The 18453-nt window shown below is 40.4% G+C and overlaps 1 protein-coding gene and 1 non-coding gene across 4 annotated transcripts in view; both read left to right on the top strand.

Moving 5' to 3' along the window:
- USP34 (ubiquitin specific peptidase 34) overlaps positions 1 to 18453 on the top strand; it is a 297846-nt gene that overhangs the window by 59940 nt on the left and 219453 nt on the right. For all 3 annotated transcript variants that reach the window (XM_032176545.2, XM_032176542.2, XM_032176541.2), the window contains exon 3: positions 13389 to 13809. In XM_032176545.2, the coding sequence (XP_032032436.1) occupies positions 13389 to 13809 (421 nt within the window). The remainder of the gene's footprint in view (positions 1 to 13388; positions 13810 to 18453) is intronic.
- On the top strand, positions 2619 to 2753 carry LOC116484365 (small nucleolar RNA SNORA70). The gene has a single exon (XR_004252539.1). It is a non-coding gene; the product is annotated as a small nucleolar RNA SNORA70 (small nucleolar RNA).

Consider the following 18453-nt stretch of genomic DNA (forward strand, 5'->3'; position numbering starts at 1 on the left):
TTGGCAGATATACTTGTTGCAAAAGACTTTGTAGATTTTATTTATGTAAACATTCTGTACCATCATTATTGACATTTCTCCTGAGTCTCACTGAATTTCAGTAAGTTTAGGAGTGGTTGCTGTTGCATTATGGATGGAGTAGATGAATATTGCATAATACTAATATGTTTATGATTGAAGATGAACTTTAATAGTCCACAGTGATTTGCTGAGAAATGTTGTGTCTGAGTCATAATCTTGAGTTTTAATTATTGTAACTACAGCTAGGTGGCAACATGTTATACTAGGAAAAAAATCTACACTTCTGATTTCAGGGTCTATAAGTTTGCCACTGAATAAAATGAAATCCAGAGAAACAAGATCATTTTCCTAAAATCTCATCACTAGTTATTGGTAGAGATGGGGTGGGAGTTATATTTTCCCATTCCTAATACACTTGTATTCTAGCTTATTTTTAATCCCTGTATTAGGAATTTTTAACCAAGAGTCTGTGGATGGGAATGAAATTATAAAGGAGATTTTCATATTTGCAGTTTTAGGCAGTAATTCTTACGTCTCATCAGAATATCAAAGTGTTTGCCTCCAAACCACCGAGAGCCTGTGGTTTATCTCATGTTGCCCTAGAACGTGGTGGTTAAGAAGAGTGTGGCCTGGCCGGGTGTGGTGGCTCATGCCTCTCACTTTTGAGAGGCTGAGGCGAGTACAGGGCAAGACCCCATCTCTATTTAAAAAAAAAAAAAAAAAAGTGGCCTTGGATCTAGATAGACATGGATTCTAGTCCTGCTTCATCACCTGTGAACGAGTGATTATGACAAAAAAAAGTGGCCTTGGATCTAGATAGACATGGATTCTAGTCCTGCTTCATCACCTGTGAACGAGTGATTATGACAAATTAGTTAACTTCTATAAACTCTCACTTCCTCATTGGTAGAAATAGAATAATAATAAAGCTACTACTGCCTTAATGAGATTGTAAGGAAACAAAGTGCTTAGCACTGTGTTTGCTAAAAGGACTTAATAAACACGTATTTTAATTAAAATTGTTAAAATTTGTTTTGGAAAACGAAATATAAATTAAAAGATGTAAGCTAAAGTATGAAAGCTAAGCTGGAGAACATTGAATAATTTGTGATTTTGTTTACCTGTAAGTATGAACAGTTGTTAGCTCGTAGTAATAAAAGTGGAGTGTTAATACTCTTAATTGTGCTGATTGAAGGGAGAACAGGTAAAAATAGATCACAGTGCTTTGTGGTGAAAATTTGTCTATTTTCATCTCCCTCTCTTCCTCCCCCAAATTATTTTCTTGAGCTTCAGAAAATATTGTTGCCTAGATTAAGATTGTCATTCTAATTAGGGGATAAACAGGTACTAATAAAGCATGGATAATCTGCAAAAAGCATTCTTAACTTGGGGCCCGTGGACCAAGTGAACCTTAGCGTGCTGATAAACTCATGATATTTCATACAACATGTTTTTTATAAGTTTCCTGGAGAAAAAAAGCTTTCATAAGATTATTAGTGGTCATAAATTGCTTTTGTAGTGTATTATCTACAGTATAGGTAATGGAGAATGTTTACTTCAAAAATAGTATGGTAGGCCAGGCGTGGTTGCTCATGCATGTAATCCCAGCACTTTGAGAGGCCAATGTGGGTGGATCACCTGAGGTCAGGAGTTCGAGACCAGCCTGACCAACATGGTGAAACCCCATCTCTACTAAAAATACAAAAATTAGCCAGGCGTGGTGGTGTGTACCAGTAATCCCAGCTACTCGGAAGGCTGAGGCGTCAGAATTGTTTGAACCTGGGAGGCGGAGGTTGCAGTGAGCTGAGATTTGTGCCACTGCATTCCAGCCTGGAATAGAGTGAGACTCCATCTCAAAAAAAAAAAAAAAAAAAAGTATGTTAACAAGAATTTAATATTTATAAGCATTTATAAAGATTTTAGGCCCAGGGTAATGGCTCATGCCTGTAATCCCAGCACTTTGGGAAGCCCAGGGAGGTGGATCACTTGAGTTCGGGAGTTTGAGACCAGCCTGGTCAACACGGTGAAACCCTGTCTCTACTAAAAATACAAAAATTAGCCAGGTGTGGGGTGCTCATGTGTAACCCCAGCTACTCGGGAGCCTGAGGAAGGAGAATCATTTGAACCTGGGAGGCAGAGGTTGCAGTGAGCTGAGATCACGCCACTGTACTCCAGCCTGGGGGATAGAGCAAGACTTTGTCTCAAAAAAAAAAAAAAAAAAAAAAGATTTTAGTATTATATATATATTTTTTCTTATTTAAATGGTACAGTCATTGTAGGAAAAAAAAAAGCTTTGAGAAACTACAGAGAATTGAAGTTAAAAACATGCCACCATTCAGAAGTTAAAAACATGCCACCATTCAGAGCAACAGCTTACAACTTTTTGTGTATATCCATGGTGTGAGACTGCAAACAGTACAGTTTTAAGTTTTACAAAAATGTGGTTTTACTATATGTATACTTTATGGTCTGATTTTTCAGGTACGGTTAACTATGGTCAGTATCTGTGTGATCAGGTATTATCTGTGTCATCATTTTTAAGTGCTGTTTAACAGTCATATAGCTGTCACAACTTTGGCTATAAGATTACGGAGGTCCTGCAGCCAATTAAGCCGACTGAGTTCCTTTCCTTACGGGGGCCCAGTGTGCAATGGCTGTAAACAGCAGCTTCCTTGGTAGTGTATGCAGCCTGTTTGTTGTGTAGGTTGCTCTAAGGGACCTTGGAGACAGGCCTTTCAGATGTATGTTCATGTTTCTGAGCTTGCACTACCCCAATGTAGGCTCCAAACAGGCATGTGAGGTGCCTTTGGAAAGCCCCAGGGCACTGTGGCCAGGGTTCACGTTGGCCAAGTTATGTCCATCCATACCAAGCTGCAGAACAAGGAGCATGTGATTGAGGTCCTGCTCAGGGCCAAGTTCAAGTTCCCTGGCTGCCAGAAGATCCACATCTCGAAGAAGTGGGGCTTCACCAAGTTCAATGCCGATGAATTTGAAGACATGATGGCTGAGTAGCGCGGCTCATCCCAGATGGCTGTGGAGTCAAGTACGTTGCCATTCATGGCCCTCTGGACAAGCGGCTGGCCCTGCACTCATGAGGGCTTCCACTGTGCTGTCCCCTCTTAATACCAATACATTCTACTTCCTGTCTCCCCCCCCGAAAAAAAAAAGAGAGGTTAATAACACGTTTGTTTACCAGATTATCATCATTTTATTAATTTAATGATTGGGAGTAGAGTAGGAGGAAAACTAACTCAGAAAATGAGAAGAGAAAGGAATAGGAGAATAAATTCAAGACTAAATTAGGGAAAGGGCATATACGGATCTGCAAAGGAATATCATGTATGACAAAAGCACCGATACCACAGAGCATAATTCTTCATGTTGTGTTGATTTTTTTTTTCTTTGCTTGTTTTAAGCTTATTACAAAACTGAATTAGGTTTATATCTTGGAAATTCCACATTCCTTAGCAGATATTTAAAGCTCTTTGCTGTCTCCTACCTGTCAACTTTTTAACTTTATTTCAGGAATTTCTTCTGTATAAGAACTCTGGATGCCAGCCAGGGTGAGGTTCTCTGTCAGGTTTTCAGGCTAAAAGTAGTACCTTTTATATTTGTCATTTGTGCTTAATGTTTGAAGCTTTTACTTTTATTTTTTCATTGTTTTAATAAATTTTATTTTTTAGAATAGTTTTAGAAGCCGTTGCTTTTAAATAGGTTAAATGTATGTGGTTCACTCTTTAAGGCGCTGCCTTTTATTTTGGCATCAAGAAATTTGTTGGACCAATGGAGTGTTGATATTGACCACTGTTTAAAGTAGTGCTTTTCATAAATTAGCTCATACATAAAACAATTTTTGGTGAGGTTGAATACTGTGGAGTAATAGTCCTTTCATGCTTTCAGCAGAACTGGGCTAGGGAAATATTAGACCCATTGGAATATTTGTTGCTAGATGGAGTTCTAAAACCTAACCTGGAAAGAATTTTATTTTGACATGTAGATTTCTCATGAATGTTTACTTAGTATTACTTTTAAAATTAAAGCTACATACTTTATATGAGGCATTTAGAAATTTTTATTGCATTTTAAAAACATAAGTGCATTTTATTTAGGTGGGCAGCATATAATTCTACTTAGATAATTTTATCAGGCTGGAAATAACAGGGTAAGACTGAGAAGAAAATAAGAGAAGCTCAGATGGTGGGAGGATATGTATGATATTGGTGTACCAACATAAGTAATACAGAGTTTAAAAAAAATTAATTGGCAGGGAAATGCCTATAGTAAAAAAAAGTCCCTGTGTTCCCTGTCTCCTCACCCTCCTGTTTTCAACTTTTTCAGATGTTGGTTTTGATATTAACCTCTATACAGTATTCTGAAATACTCTTATTATATTGCTGTTGCTTCATCTATCAATTTTAGGTGTAACCTGTGAACTTCCATTTATGATATATAAGGATTTCATTCTTGACCCTCCCCAGTTCTCTCAGTATAGTATATCAATTCTTAGGGTAGTTCTAAAAATAAAAATGTTGCTCACCAATGAGCCAAAAAAGTTCCCTAGTTCATTTTATATCTTGCATGTTCTCTCTTTCTTGGTGTACTGTCTTTTTTCATTCAGTTAATTTTCTATGTGTGGATCACTTAATTCTTCTCAAACGCTCATAAACTATGCATCATTAGGTGATATATTATCCCCCCACCCCGGTCATAACCCTAGAGTATTGATTACTTTCTAGAGTTGCTAAACTACCTTCCTTTCAGATCTCATCCTTATAATTCATTTTGCTTGTCTCTGAGGCAGGAGAACCTTAGGGTCTGGAGGCAGGGAACCTAAGGCCAATTCACGCTGACTTCCTAGAATTAAATCAAAAGGAAAACCCTAAGATTCCACGCCCTGAGTAACAAAAGGAAAAGGACCGGAGGCTACCCCCTTTGCAACCTCCCCACACTTTTTTGCGTGGCTGGTGAAAAATTGAAATTACCTCTGATTGGCCCCTCCTGCAACTAATTACGCTGATGGCAGGCCAAGTCTCCATCTGCATAGGAGTATAACTTTGTAACTTCAGCCTCTGACTGGTCCCACTTTCCACAACCAATTAGATGTTTGCATAGGGTGTAACTTTGTAACTTCAGACTGATCTGGGCCACTACTTCATTTAGGTAGGGTGTATACCAAGTAACCAATAGGAAACCTCTAGAGGGTATTTAAACCCCAGAAAATTCTGTAACTGGGTCCTTGACTCCCTTGCTGTGACTGTTGCCACCCTGTGGAGTATACTTTGATTTTCAATAAATCTCTGCTTTTGTTGTTTTATTTTTCCTCGCTTTGTTTGTGCTTTTGTCCTATTCTTTGTTCAAAGTGCCAGGAACCTGGGCACCCTCCACTGGTAACATCTTTCTTGGATCTCCAAGTTTCCTGGATTCCATTTTGTCATCTTTTTAGCTCACTTCCTTGTCGTAGAGGACATCTTTTCTGAGAGAGGATACATGGGGAGATAAATGTGTATTAGACCTTCCAGGCCTGAAATGTCTATCCCTACCCTTATACTTATTGATAGGTCTTATTGGATACAGAATTGGAAAATTGCTTGCAGAATTTCAGAAGTATTGATCAATTGTATTCTAGGTTCCAATATTGCTTTGGATAAGCAGTAGCCCTTTTTATTTTTGTGCTTTTCCTTCATACTCTTTTTTTTTTTAAAAATTATTTATTTATTTTGTAGAGACGGAGTCTCGCTCTGTAGTCCAGGCTGGAGTGCAGTGGCATGATCTCGGCATCCTCTGCCTCCTGGGTCCAAGCAATTCTCCTGCCTCAGCCTCCCGAGTAGCTGGGACTACAGGTGCACGCTGCCACGTCTGGCTAATTTCTTTTGTATTTTAGTAGAGACGGGGTTTCCCCATGTTGCCCAGGCTGGTCTCGAACTCCCGAGCTCAGGCAGTCTGCCCGCCTTGGCCTCCCAAAGTGCTAGGATTACAGGCGTGAGCCACTCACTTGGCCTCTTTTGTTTTATTTTTTATTTTTTAAATTTTTTGGGGACTGAGTCTCGCCGTATTGCCAGGATGGAGTGCAGTGGCGTGATCTTGGCTCACTGCAACCTCCGCCTTCCAGGTTCAAGCAATTCTCCTGCCTCAGCCTCCTGAGTATCTGGAGCTACAGGCACATGCCACCACACCCAGCTAATTTTTGTATTTTTAGTAGAGTCAGGGTTTCACCGTGTTGGCCAGGATGGTCTCATGGTCTCAATCTCCTGACCTCCTGATCTGCCCGCCTCAGCCTCCCAAAGTGCTGGGATTACAGGCATGAGCCACCGCGCCCGGCCTCCTGATACTCTTAATCACTCTCCCTGAAAGCTTTTAGAATCTTTATCCTTCCTCAGCTTCAGGAATTTTCTGTCTGTTTTGGTGGGCCTTTTGGTTGTGAACATTTTATTTCATAATTTCCTTACCTCCATATTTATTGCTCTCACTTCCTGGAACTATATTAGTCAGATATTGTACCCTTCTTGATTACTTCCTTTTCTTATTGTCTCTTTTTTTTTTTTTTTTTAAGGGGGGGCTGTGTTGTTAAGGTTGGAGTGCAGTGGCATGATTATGGCTCACTGCGGCCTTGACTTCCTGGGCTCAAGTGATTCTCCCACCTCAGCCTCCCAAGTAGCTGAGACCACAGGCATGTGCCACTATGCTCAGCTAATACATTTTTTTATTGTAGAGAGGAGGTCTTGCGATGTTGCCCAGGTTGGTCTTGAACTCCTGGGTTCAAGCAGTCATCCCACCTTAGCCTCCTAAAGTTCTGGGATTACAGGTGTGAGCCACTGCAGCAGGCCTTTTCTCTCCATTATTAATATTTTTTTCCATTTTGTGGGAGATTCCATTTTTCCCTTTTGTGGACCTTTTGTTGAATTTTACAAATTGCTATAATTTTAATTGGTTTTTAAACTGTAAATGATATATATATACAAAAGGTATATGATATGTATTTGTATACATTACAGTGCTCTGAATTTTGTTATTGTTATTTTGGCTCCCTGACCAAAAAATGCCCTGTTTTGTAATCTGAATTTATATTTTCATAACATTTCATTCCTATTTCAGTAACCAAATATCTTACATCTCTCAGGATATAAATTACGGCTAAAATCTTTTTTTTTCTTTTTGTATTTTATCTATTTCCTCTAAATTTCTTTTTTCTTTTCTCTTTTTTTTTGTTTCTTTTCTTTCTTTTTTTTTTTTTTTTTTTTTTGAGGCAGGGTATCGCTCTTGTTGCCCGGGCTGGAGTGGAGTGGCATGATCTCGGCTCACTGCAACCTCTGCCTCCTGTGTTCAAGTGGTTCTCCTGCCTCAGCCTCCCGAGTATCTGGGATTATAGGCATGTGCCACCAGGCCCAGCTGATTTTGTATTTTTAGTAGAGACAGGGTTTCTCCATGTTGGTCAGGCTGATCTCAAACTTCTAACCTCAGGTGATCCACCCACCTTAGCCTCCCAAAGTGCTGGGATTACGGGCATGAGCCACCACGGCCACCCATACTGTTTGTTTTTATCTGCCTTCGGTGATCCAAAGGCAGATAAAATTTTTCTTGCATATCTTCTTATTGTTATCTTTTCATGGTAATGAGAGGGGTACTAAAAAGTGAATTTGAAGGCCTCTGTGGTCAGGGCATCTCAGATGTTGGCCACTACTGTATGATGGTTAAATGGTGAGTAGGTTTTCTTGTTGGGGCTAAACAGGCTTTTTCTATTCCAAACCCCACCACAAATACACTAAACTAAGAACACTCTAGAAGGACAAAAGATGACAGCTTATCACATAGTTTGGATGACAGAAAAGGGACAAATAGTAACTCGGAGTGAAAGAAATAAACTTGGTAAGAGCTATAAAAAGACATTTAAAAGAAGTGTATTTCAATCTTTGGCTTTGAGATATGTTAGTCTGGTGGTTGGGTTACCAGATAGGAAGGGTACTTGAGGAGGTTTACCATTTAAGTCATGTATTTCACTTATCTTGCTTTCAGTTTTTTTCTTTTTTTCTTTCCTTTTTTTTTTTTTTTGAGACAGGGTCTTGATCTGCCACCTGGGCTGGAGTACAGTGGCATAGTCTAGCTCACTGCAACCTTGACCTCCTAGAGTCAAGCAATCCTCTTATCTCTGCCTCCTGTGTAGCTGGGACTATGGGCATATGGCACCCTGCCTGCCTAACTTTGTTTCTTTTGAGACAAGGTCTCACTATGTTGCCTAGACCAGTCTTGAACTCCTGGGCTTAAGCGATCCTCCCGCCTCTGCCTCCCAGAGTGCTGGGATTAACAGCCATGAGTTGGCTTTCATTTTCTTGATCACACTTGCTTTCTTTGGTGTCTGGTGTTCCTGAGTTTATCTTGTTTATTATGTATAGAAAAAACTTGTTTTCATAGGTGACGTAGGAATAATATTTTGGTTTTTTAGGATGGGAACTTGCAGGTTTTAATTGTACCTTTTATTTAGTCGTCTTATTTTCTGCCTCAGGCTTCATCCCTGCCTTTAGAGATATCTTATGTTCTTAAGTCCTGAGCCTTTCCAGTGTTCTGTGGGGTTGATTTTTTTTTTCTTTGTAAATCCGTTTCATAGCTAGTTGGAAGTTTCTTTCTTTTACTCTGAATTACTTACTATTTTTCCCTTTTCTGTCACTCAAAATATGTTGATAGCTGTCATCTTCTGTTTCATTGTTTCTGTTTTTCTAGAGTGTTCTTTAGTATATTTATAGTAGGATTTGGAATAGAGAACAAGTAAGTTTATGTGTAAAATCAAGCTGGTTTTGGTGAAGCTTGTAGCTAAAAAAAAAATTCAAGCTGGTTTTGATTGAAAGTGATATTTTTATTTAAAACTCCTTTTCTACCTTGCATTATGGATGCAATGTACAGCAAGGGTCCCCAGCCCCTGGGCCACAGACTGGTACCCAATTAGGAACCGGGCCACACAGCAGGAGCTGAAGGGCAGATGAGTGAGTGAAGCTTCATCTGTATTTACAGCTATTACCCATTGCTCACGTTACCACCTGAACTCCACCTCCTGGCAGCATCAGATTCTCACAGGAGCCTGAATCCTGTTGTGAACTGTGCATGTGAGGGATCTAGGTTGCATACTTCTCATGAGAATATAATGCTTGATGATCTATCACTGTCTCCTATCACCCCCAGATGGTACCGTCTAGTTGTAGGAAAACAAGCTCAGGGCTCCAACTAATTCTACATTATGGTGAGTTGTATAATTATTTCATTATATATTACAGCGTGATACTATAACCTGCACAATAAATGTAATGTGTTTGAATCATCCCAAAGTCCTCTGGGTCCTTGGAGAAATTGTCTTCCACAAAACAGGTCCCTGGTGCCAAAAAGGTTGGGAACCATTGATATACAAAGGGAAATGCTGTATTGAGAATTCACATACCTAGACTTCTCAGAATTGAATGTAATAGAATAAAAAGTATTATTTATGTAATAAACAATTATTTTAAAAATGCATATATTTGTGTACGTGTGTGTTCCCCCATTAGACTCACAGGTCTTTTTGAACTTGTGTATTTTGGGTCTGGAAGGACCCAGACCCAGTTTCTTCTGTTACTTTGTTCACATAATTTTTGTCTTTGAAGATCATTAGTTTCTTAGGTCCATTACCAAGCAGTTTAATGCTCATTTTCTAACACTTATTTTATTTATTTATTTATTTATTTCCTTCCTTCCTTCCTTCCTTCCTTCCTTCCTTCCTTCCTTCCTTCCTTCTCTAGATGGAGTCTTGCTCTGTCACCCAGGCTGGAATTCAGTGGTGCAATCTTGGCTCACTGCAACCTCCGCTTCCTGGGTTCAAGCAATTCTTCTGTCCCTGTCTCCTGAGTAGCTGGAATTACAGGCACCCGCCACCACAGCTGGCTAATTTTTGTATTTTTAGTAGAGTCGGGGTTTCACGATGTTGGCCAGGCTGGTCTTGAACTCCTGACCTCAAGTGATCTACCTGCCTTGGCCTCCCAAAGTGCTGGGATTACAGACATGAGCCACCGTGTCCGGCCCTAACACTTATTTTAAAAGTAAATTTGGCTGAATCTTTGGCTTTCTTCATCCAAATCTGACTTCAAGATCGTTTTCTGGGATTTCGGATTCCATTTTTAGTGAATGATCTGCCTGCCTCAGCCTCCCAAAGTGCTGGGATTACAGGTGTGAGCCACCACACCCGGCCTGATGTCTTACTTTGAACCTGATTTTTCTAAGTTTTTTATGTTTTTTGAGACAGTCTCCCTCTATCACCCAGGCTAGAGTGCAGTGGTGCAATCTTGGCTCACTGCAACTTCCACCTCCCGGGTTCAAGCAATTCTTGTGCTTCAGCCTCCTGAGTAGGTGGGATTACAGGTGTGTGCCACCATGCCCAGCTAATTTTTGTATTTTTAGTAGAGATGAGGTTTTGCCATATTGGCCAGGCTGATCTCAAACTCCTGGCCTCTAGTCATCTGCCCACTTTGGCCTCCCAAAGTGCTAGGATTACAGGCTGAGACAGTGCACCCCCCCCCCCCCCCCCCCCAACACTCAAGTTTATGACCTCACTTTGTTTCTGTTTGTTTTTTGAGAGGGAGCGTCTCACTCTGTCTCCCAGGCTAGAGTGCAGGGGCGCGATCTCGGCTCACTGCAACCTCCACCTCCCAAGTTCAAGTGACTCTCCTGCCTCAGCCTCCTCAGTATCTGGGATTACAGGTAGACCACCAAGCCCGTCTAATTTTTTATTTTTAGTAGAGACAAGATTTCAACATGTTGGCCAGGGCCAGGCTGGTCTCAAACCCCTGACCTTAAGTAATCTGCTTGCCTCAGCCTCCCAAGGTGCTGTGATTACAGGCGTGAGCCACCACACCCAGCCTGACCTCTGACTTTAAACCTGATTTTTCCTAAACATCAAAGGAAGAAGCTGTTAATCAGAAGAATTGTAGGAGAAATGTGTTTATTTTTCTTCTTGTGGGAGTTGTGATACTATAGAATTGTAAAGCTGGAGGAGGCCTTAGAGGTAAAAATAAAAACCCGTTCATTTTGCCACAGATAAAAATGTGATGCATTATTTATATATAGTTATATATTTATAATTATATATTTCTGTGTGACAAAAACACTCCAAAAGTAGTACTGTATCTTAAAACAGCAGTAAACATTTATTATCCTCAAAGATTCAATGGGACAGGAATTTGGAAGTCCTTTAGCTGTTTGATTCTGGGTCGGGTTTCTCATAATGTTTTCGTCAAGGTATTGGCCAGGTGATAGTCATGTAAAGGCTCATGTGGGGCTGGAGGATATACTTCCAAGTTGGCTTGCTTTAGATAGTGATCAAATTAGTGCTGGTTGTTTATTTTATTTTATTTTTATTTTTTTGTGACAGAATCTTGCTTTGTCACCCAGGCTACAGTGCAGTGGCACGATCTTGGCTCACTGCAATCTCTGTTTCCCCAGTTCAAACGATTCTCCTGCCTCGGCATCCCAAGTAGCTGGGATCACAGGTGCCCACCACCATGCCTGGCTAATTTTTGTATTTTTAGTAGAGATGGGATTTCACCATGTTGACCAGGCTGATCTCGAACTCCTGACTTCAGGTGATCCACCCACCTCAGCCTCCCAAAGTGCTGGTATTACAGGCGTGAAACACCACACCCGGCCTCAGTACTAGTTGTTAATGAGAGGCCTTGGTACTTTCTCATGTGGACTCCTTTTTAGGTTGCTTGAGTGTTTTTCAGTGATAGGTGGCTTCCTCTAGGGTAAGTGATCCAAAAAAGAGCAAGGCAGAAGTGACAATGTCTTTTATGACCTAGTCTCAGATGTCACACATTGTCACTTCCACCACATTCTGTTCACTAGAAGTGAGTTCCATCTACACAGAAGAATATCAAGTGATTTGTGGCTGTATTTCAGATTCACACTTGGAGAAATAAAATTATTTCCACATGATCATACAGGGCGTTGGTGATCTGTTCAGACTACTATATAGATGTTTTGATATGATGCTATTACTAGGTGCAGATTATAAATTATAGTTGCTTAGCTGTCATCTGTCGTTGGATACAAGTATTAGAACCAGGTACTTGTGTATGTATCAATTGCCTATTGATTCACCAGACCGTTCCTGCCTTTTTTTGAGACATAGTTTCGCTCTGTCACTCAGGCATGATCAGGGTTCACTGCTGTCTCAGCCTCCTGGGCTCAAGCCTCTCGAATAGCTGGGACTACAGGCACAAGCAACGATGCCTAGCTAACTCTTTTATTTTTATTTTTTTTTGTAGAGATGGGCCTCATCATGTTGTCCTGGCTTGTCTTGAGCTCCTGGACTTAAGCGATCCTCCCACCTTGGTCTCCCAAAGTGTTGGGATTACAGGTGTGAGCCACTGTACCTGGCTGAGATCCTTTTAATTATCTACATATGCCAGGCATTGTGCTACTAACTGAACATGTCTAAGGAGAACTGGATTTGTTCGTAATACTTTTTTTTTGAGACCGCGTTTTGGTCTTGTTGCCCAGGCTGGAGTGCAGTGGTGTAATCTCGGCTCACTACAGCCTCCACCTCCCGAGTTCAAGTGATTCTCCTACTTAAGCCTCCCAAGTAGCTGAGATTACAGGTGCCCACCACCATACCTGGCTAATTTTTTTTGTATTTTTAGTAGAGACAAGGTTTCACCATGTTGGTCAGGCTGGTTTCGAACTCCTGACCTCAAATGATCCACTTGCCTCGGCCTCCCAAAGTGCTGGGATTACAGGCGTGAGCCACCGTGCTCGGCCAATCTTTTTTTTTTTTTTTTTTTTAATATACATTTATATTTTTTACAGGAGGTTGGGGGGGAGAGAGAGAGAGAGAGTGTGTGTGTGTGTGTTTTGTTCTTAAACACTTTTGATTTGCCAGATAGCGTCAGAGCACCCCTCCCAAGTAGCTTTCAAGGACATTAATTTAAAAATGTGGCTGTTTTATTAGTTGACAACAAAATTCCTTATATTAAATAACCAGCTGGCTTTACTAATAAGATATTTTGTTATAAGTTTCCTAATAACTTGCTAAACATATATTGAGTACTTGACACTGGAGAAACAAAATGCCACAATTCTTGTTTTTAAATAGTTCCCTGTGTAGAAGGAGAGACAAATCCATACGTAAAACTGAAGATAATAGCTGTAAACCTAACATGATGACTTTACACTAACTAAAATATCAGTTGTTGTTGCAACGCTATCTTTATGTTATTAAGGTGTACCCCAGCAGTAAGGAAAAAATAAAAACAAGTCTAGAAATAACTTAGTATTTGCTTACTTGTTTTTTTATATTATTAAAAAATACAGCTGCTGCTCTATTACTAATTTATTCAATTTTTTTTCTCTTATAGGCAATGTCTATGCTGCTTCAAGGAATATAAGCATTTGGAGATTTTTAATCAAGTAGTGTGTGCACTTATTAACTTAGTGATTGCCCAAGTTCAAGTGCTCCGGGACCAGCTTTGTAAACATTGTACTACCATTAACATAGATTCCACGTGGCAAGATGAGAGTAATCAAGGAGAAGAACCACTGAATATAGATAGACAGTGTAATGAAGGAAGTACAGAAAGACAAAAATCAATAGAAAAAAAATCAAACTCTACAAGAATTTGTAATCTGACTGAGGAGGAATCTTCAAAGAGTTCTGATCCTTTTAGTTTGTGGAGTACAGATGAGAAGGAAAAACTCTTACTATGTGTGGCAAAAATTTTTCAAATTCAGTTTCCCTTATATACTGCTTACAAGCATAATACTCACCCTACTATTGAGGTATGTAAAAATAGGTGGTGTGAATTTTAAGTAATACCAAGTCTTAACTTGGCAGTCTGTTACTGATAAATATGAAGACAGTCTTTTGCTGGCAGAAAATCATTGTCACCAGAATTATTTAATGTTTCTCTAGAGCATTTCTTTAGCAGTTTGTGCTGAAAATTTGCTCGGCATAGTTCGTCCTATCAAGGAAAGATGTATACATTGAACTCAGAAATTAAGCTGGTAGTGATCTAAACATTTTACTGGTATAGATCTATGCTTATTTTGTGACTTAATAAATAATAGTTGAGAGAAAAGAAACACATGGGATTTTAAATTTCATTCTTAGAAACAGTCTACAGATCAGAATTTGCTTTTATCAAGAAAAAAAAGCTTAGCAAATTATCTGTGATTAGTAGTTTCAAATAATAGTATTTTCTTTTCTTTTTTTTTTTTTTGTGAGATGGAGTCTGTCTCTGGAGTGCAGTGGTGTAATCTCGGTTCACTGCAAGCAACGCCTCCTGGGTTCATGCCATTCACCTGCCTCAGCCTCCCAAGTAGCTGAGACTACAGGTGCCCGCCACCACGCCCGGCTAAGTTTTAAAAAAGTTTTTTTAGTAGATATGGGGTTTCACCGTGTTAGCCAGGATGGTCTCGATCTCCTGACCTCGTGATCCACCCACCTCGGCCTCCCAAAGTGCTGGGATTACAGGCGTGAGCCACTATGCCTGGCTAAATAATAGTATTTTCTTTTGTAAATTAAGATGCTTGACTCTATTAGTGATGTTTTTGCAAGCATTTCTAAGTATGTAGTAACCTACCTTAGACTTAACTCAGGTAATATGATTTCTTTCTAGGCATAGTGGGAATTGAGACAATTATTTGGTAATATATTAATGACTTAACAGTGGTTTATTATTCCTCATGATTCTCACAGGCAGTTCCTTAGCTAGTTTTGTGTGGGCAGAGTTATGCAGGTGAATTTACTTTGAGAACTGGATGGGTAAGGTCTGGGTCTCACTTGTGTGTGTGGAAGTTGGTAGTGGCTGTTATCTGGGGCTCCTTGTATTTTCTCCACATGGCTTATTTTCCACTAGGGTAGATTGACTTCCTTAAATAGTAGTCTTAGCAGTGCTCCAGGAAGGCAAAAGTAGAAGCTGTAAGACTTCTTATGGTATGGCCTTTGAAATGTCACAGTATAATTCTGCCATATTCTGTTGTGCTGCTTTCTGTTACTTGAAGCAGTTCACGAGGGCAGCCCAGATTCAAAGGGGTAGTGAAATACACTCCATTTCTGGGGGAAGGAGAGGCAAAATTTCATTTTATATCTTATACATTCTGTTTCCTGTACATCCTGGAATATGAAGAGTTATGGCCATTAGAGAATCTATGACTTTTTTTGTTTGTTTTTAATCTGCCTCTTTTCTCTAGCTTATTTGTTCCTGTAACCTTTATACTTCTCTTTCTTCATCTGGGAAATAATAGTCCTTTACTGGGATATTTTCACATTGAATGGAGACTTATTTGAAAACATAGCTTGAGGGCAGATATTTTCCCTGTTAGAATTCTTTGTAAGAATATTTTAAATCAGGCACACAAGTCGCCTTCTTGGCCCTCTTCCAAGTTGTACTTTCTATCCTTCTTTCCTTTTTTTGTTTTTGTTTTTTTTTGAGACGCAGTCTTGCTCTGTCGCCCAGGCTGGAGTGCAGTGGCGCAATCTCGGCTCACTGCAAGCTCCGCCTCCCAGGTTCATGCCATTCTCCTGCCTCAGCCTCTCCGAGTCGCTGGGACTACAGGCACCCGCCACCACGCCTTGCTAATTTTTTTGTATTTTTAGTAGAGACGGGGTTTCACCGTAGTCTCGATCTCCTGACCTCGTGATCCGCCCACCTTGACCTCCCAAAGTGCTGGGATTACAAGCGTGAGCCACCGCACCTGGCCTGTCCTTCTTTCCTTACTTTCTAAAGCTTTTTTTTTTTTTTTTTTTGAGATAGAGTCTTGCTCTGTCGCCCAGGCTGGAGTGCAGTGGTGTGATCTCGGCTCACTGCAAGCTCCGCCTCCCGGGTTCACGTCATTCTCCTGCCTCAGCCTCCCAAGTAGCTGGGAGTACAGGCGCCCGCCACCATGCCTGGCTAATTTTTTAGTAGAGATGGGGTTTCACCCTGTTAGCCAGGATGGTCTGGATCTCCTGGCCTTGTGATCCGCCCGCTTCTACCTCCCAAAGTGCTGGGATTCCAGGCGTGAGCCACTGCGCCCGGCCTCTAAAGCTTTTTGATAAACTTTCACTCAGTCCTGCTCTGTGTGGGAGGGAAAGAGTATTTAAAATCAGACTGTGCTCTGTCTTCTAAAAATCTTAGCCTATGATCTTCCAGTATAGAAACTTAAATAATCTCTTACATGATATAAAATATATTAAATATTCTGAAAAAGTAATCCTTTTTCAACAAAAGAGAGTCCCATCAGGCAAACTTGAAATATTTAATCAACATAAACACCATCTGCGTAGTGCTTTAATATCTTAACTTGGTAGTTGAAAGATGCTGAAAATAGTTTCGTTAGGGACTTAGATATGTGAAATTCACAGAAATTTTTTCCAATTAAATATTTCTTAATGATATAGAACTATAAGCAATACCGAGTCTGCTGCTTCTAAAATAAACTTGTTCATCAGTGTTTTTTCTTTCTTATTTTCAAAAATGGTAATCTCTAAATGCAGGCATAGTTACACTCTTGTACTTTTGTTTTGAAGTACTTTGTTATTACTCTTCCTGAGTATTTTATGTTACTACTTGGTTGAAAGCAGTAGTTTTGTGAGGTCTTCGAGGAAAATTCTAACAAAAAATACCCATAAAGATAATAAAGGAGTTACCTCCTTATACCAAATTCTATTAATATATTAGATATGTGCCTCTTTAATTTTCTTTTCGTAATAGTTGTTTCCGAGGTTTCTTTTTTTTTTTTTTTTTTTTTTGAGACAGAGTCTTGCTCTGTCCCCCAGGCTGGAGTGCAGTGGCGCGATCTCGGCTCACTGCAAGCTCCGCCTCCCGGGTTCACGCCATTCTCCTGCCTCAGCCTCCCGAATAGCTGGGACTACAGGCGCCCGCCACCACGCCTGGCTAATTTTTTGTATTTTTAGTGGAGACGGGGTTTCACCGTGTTAGCCAGGATGGTCTCGATCTCCTGACCTCGTGATCCACCCGCCTCGGCCTCCCAAAGTGCTGGGATTACAGGCTTGAGCCACCGCGCCCGGCGTGTTTCCGAGGTTTCTATTATCTTAATAATGATCTGTTACAAGTGCTCTAAAATTTCTAGTTTCTATCTCAATGGCCATTTAATTAAATGCGGTAAGGGTCAGCTATTTCAAATGGTCTTAGATCAAAGACTTGGTAGCGTACATGTTATAAAATTATATATAGGTATAAATTTGTATGTATATACACACAATTATTTTAAAGCAAACAGATTATTATGAAATGTAATACAGCTTACTAGAGATTTTTATCCCACTTTTCTTTGAGGAAATTGTCCATCTAGTCTTTTCTTTGTACTGCTGTGCTATCCTTTCTCAAGCCTTTGATTTTGATTTTTAGTTAATATTTTTTAAAGAGGCACAACTTGGCCAAAATTCTTAGAAGGACAAGATTCAAAACTCATGTGTTAGTATTTTGATAGCTGTGTCTTTAGAAACCTACTCAACACTTTTATTTTGTAGAAGAAGCAACTGGCCTACAGAGGTTAAAAGATTTGATCAGGCATATTGCTGAGAAGAGTCGTAGAATCCAGGTCTTACTCTACTGCACTACTTCTAAATCATTTTGAACTAATTACTGTATTCTAAATAATATGGGAACTTGGAGCACCTCCTTCTGTCTCCCTTCCTTCTTCTCTTTCCTACTGTCCCCATCAAAGCTGATAATTTTTTTTTTTTTTGAGACGGAGTCTCGCTCTGTTGCCCAGGCTGGTGTGCAGTGGCGTGATCTCGGCTCACTGCAAGCTCCGCCTCCTGGGTTCACGCCATTCTCCTGCCTCAGCCTCCGGAGTAGCTGGAACTACAGGCGCCCGCCACCACACCCAGCTAATTTTTTTGTATTTTTAGTAGAGACAGGGTTTCACTGTGGTCTCGATCTCCTGACCTCGTGATCCACCCACCTCGGCCTCCCAAAGTGCTGGGATTACAAGCGTGAGCCACTGCACCCAGCCTTAAAGCTGATAATATTTTAAAAGGTTCGGTAATTGGACATAAGTAATACTAATTCAGGATAAAAAGGGGGAACGGCCTAGTTTTTATTTTTTTTCCCCTTAAGAGACAGGGTCTTGCTCTGTCTCCCAGGCTGGAGTGCAGTGATGTGATCATAGGTCACCATAACCTTGAATTCCTGGGCTCAAACCCACCTCAAATCCCTCCCCGTGAGGCTGGGATCCGCCCACCTCAGCCTCCTGAGTAGCTTGGACACTAGGCACTCACCACAGTGCCTGGCTAAGTTTATTTTTATTTTATTATTACTTTTTTAAGAGATGGAGTTTGTCTGTGTTTATGGGGTTTATCGAGACCAGGCTGGTCTTGAACTCGTGGCCTCAGGTGATCCTCCTGCCTTGGCCTCCAAAGTGCTGGGATTACAGGCATGAGCCACAGTGCCTTGCCATGCTAGTTGCATTCTTTAT

Source organism: Hylobates moloch, unplaced genomic scaffold, assembly GCF_009828535.3.
Source record: "Hylobates moloch isolate HMO894 unplaced genomic scaffold, HMol_V3 SCAFFOLD_15, whole genome shotgun sequence".
In the NCBI taxonomy this organism is placed as follows: Eukaryota; Metazoa; Chordata; class Mammalia; order Primates; family Hylobatidae; genus Hylobates; species Hylobates moloch.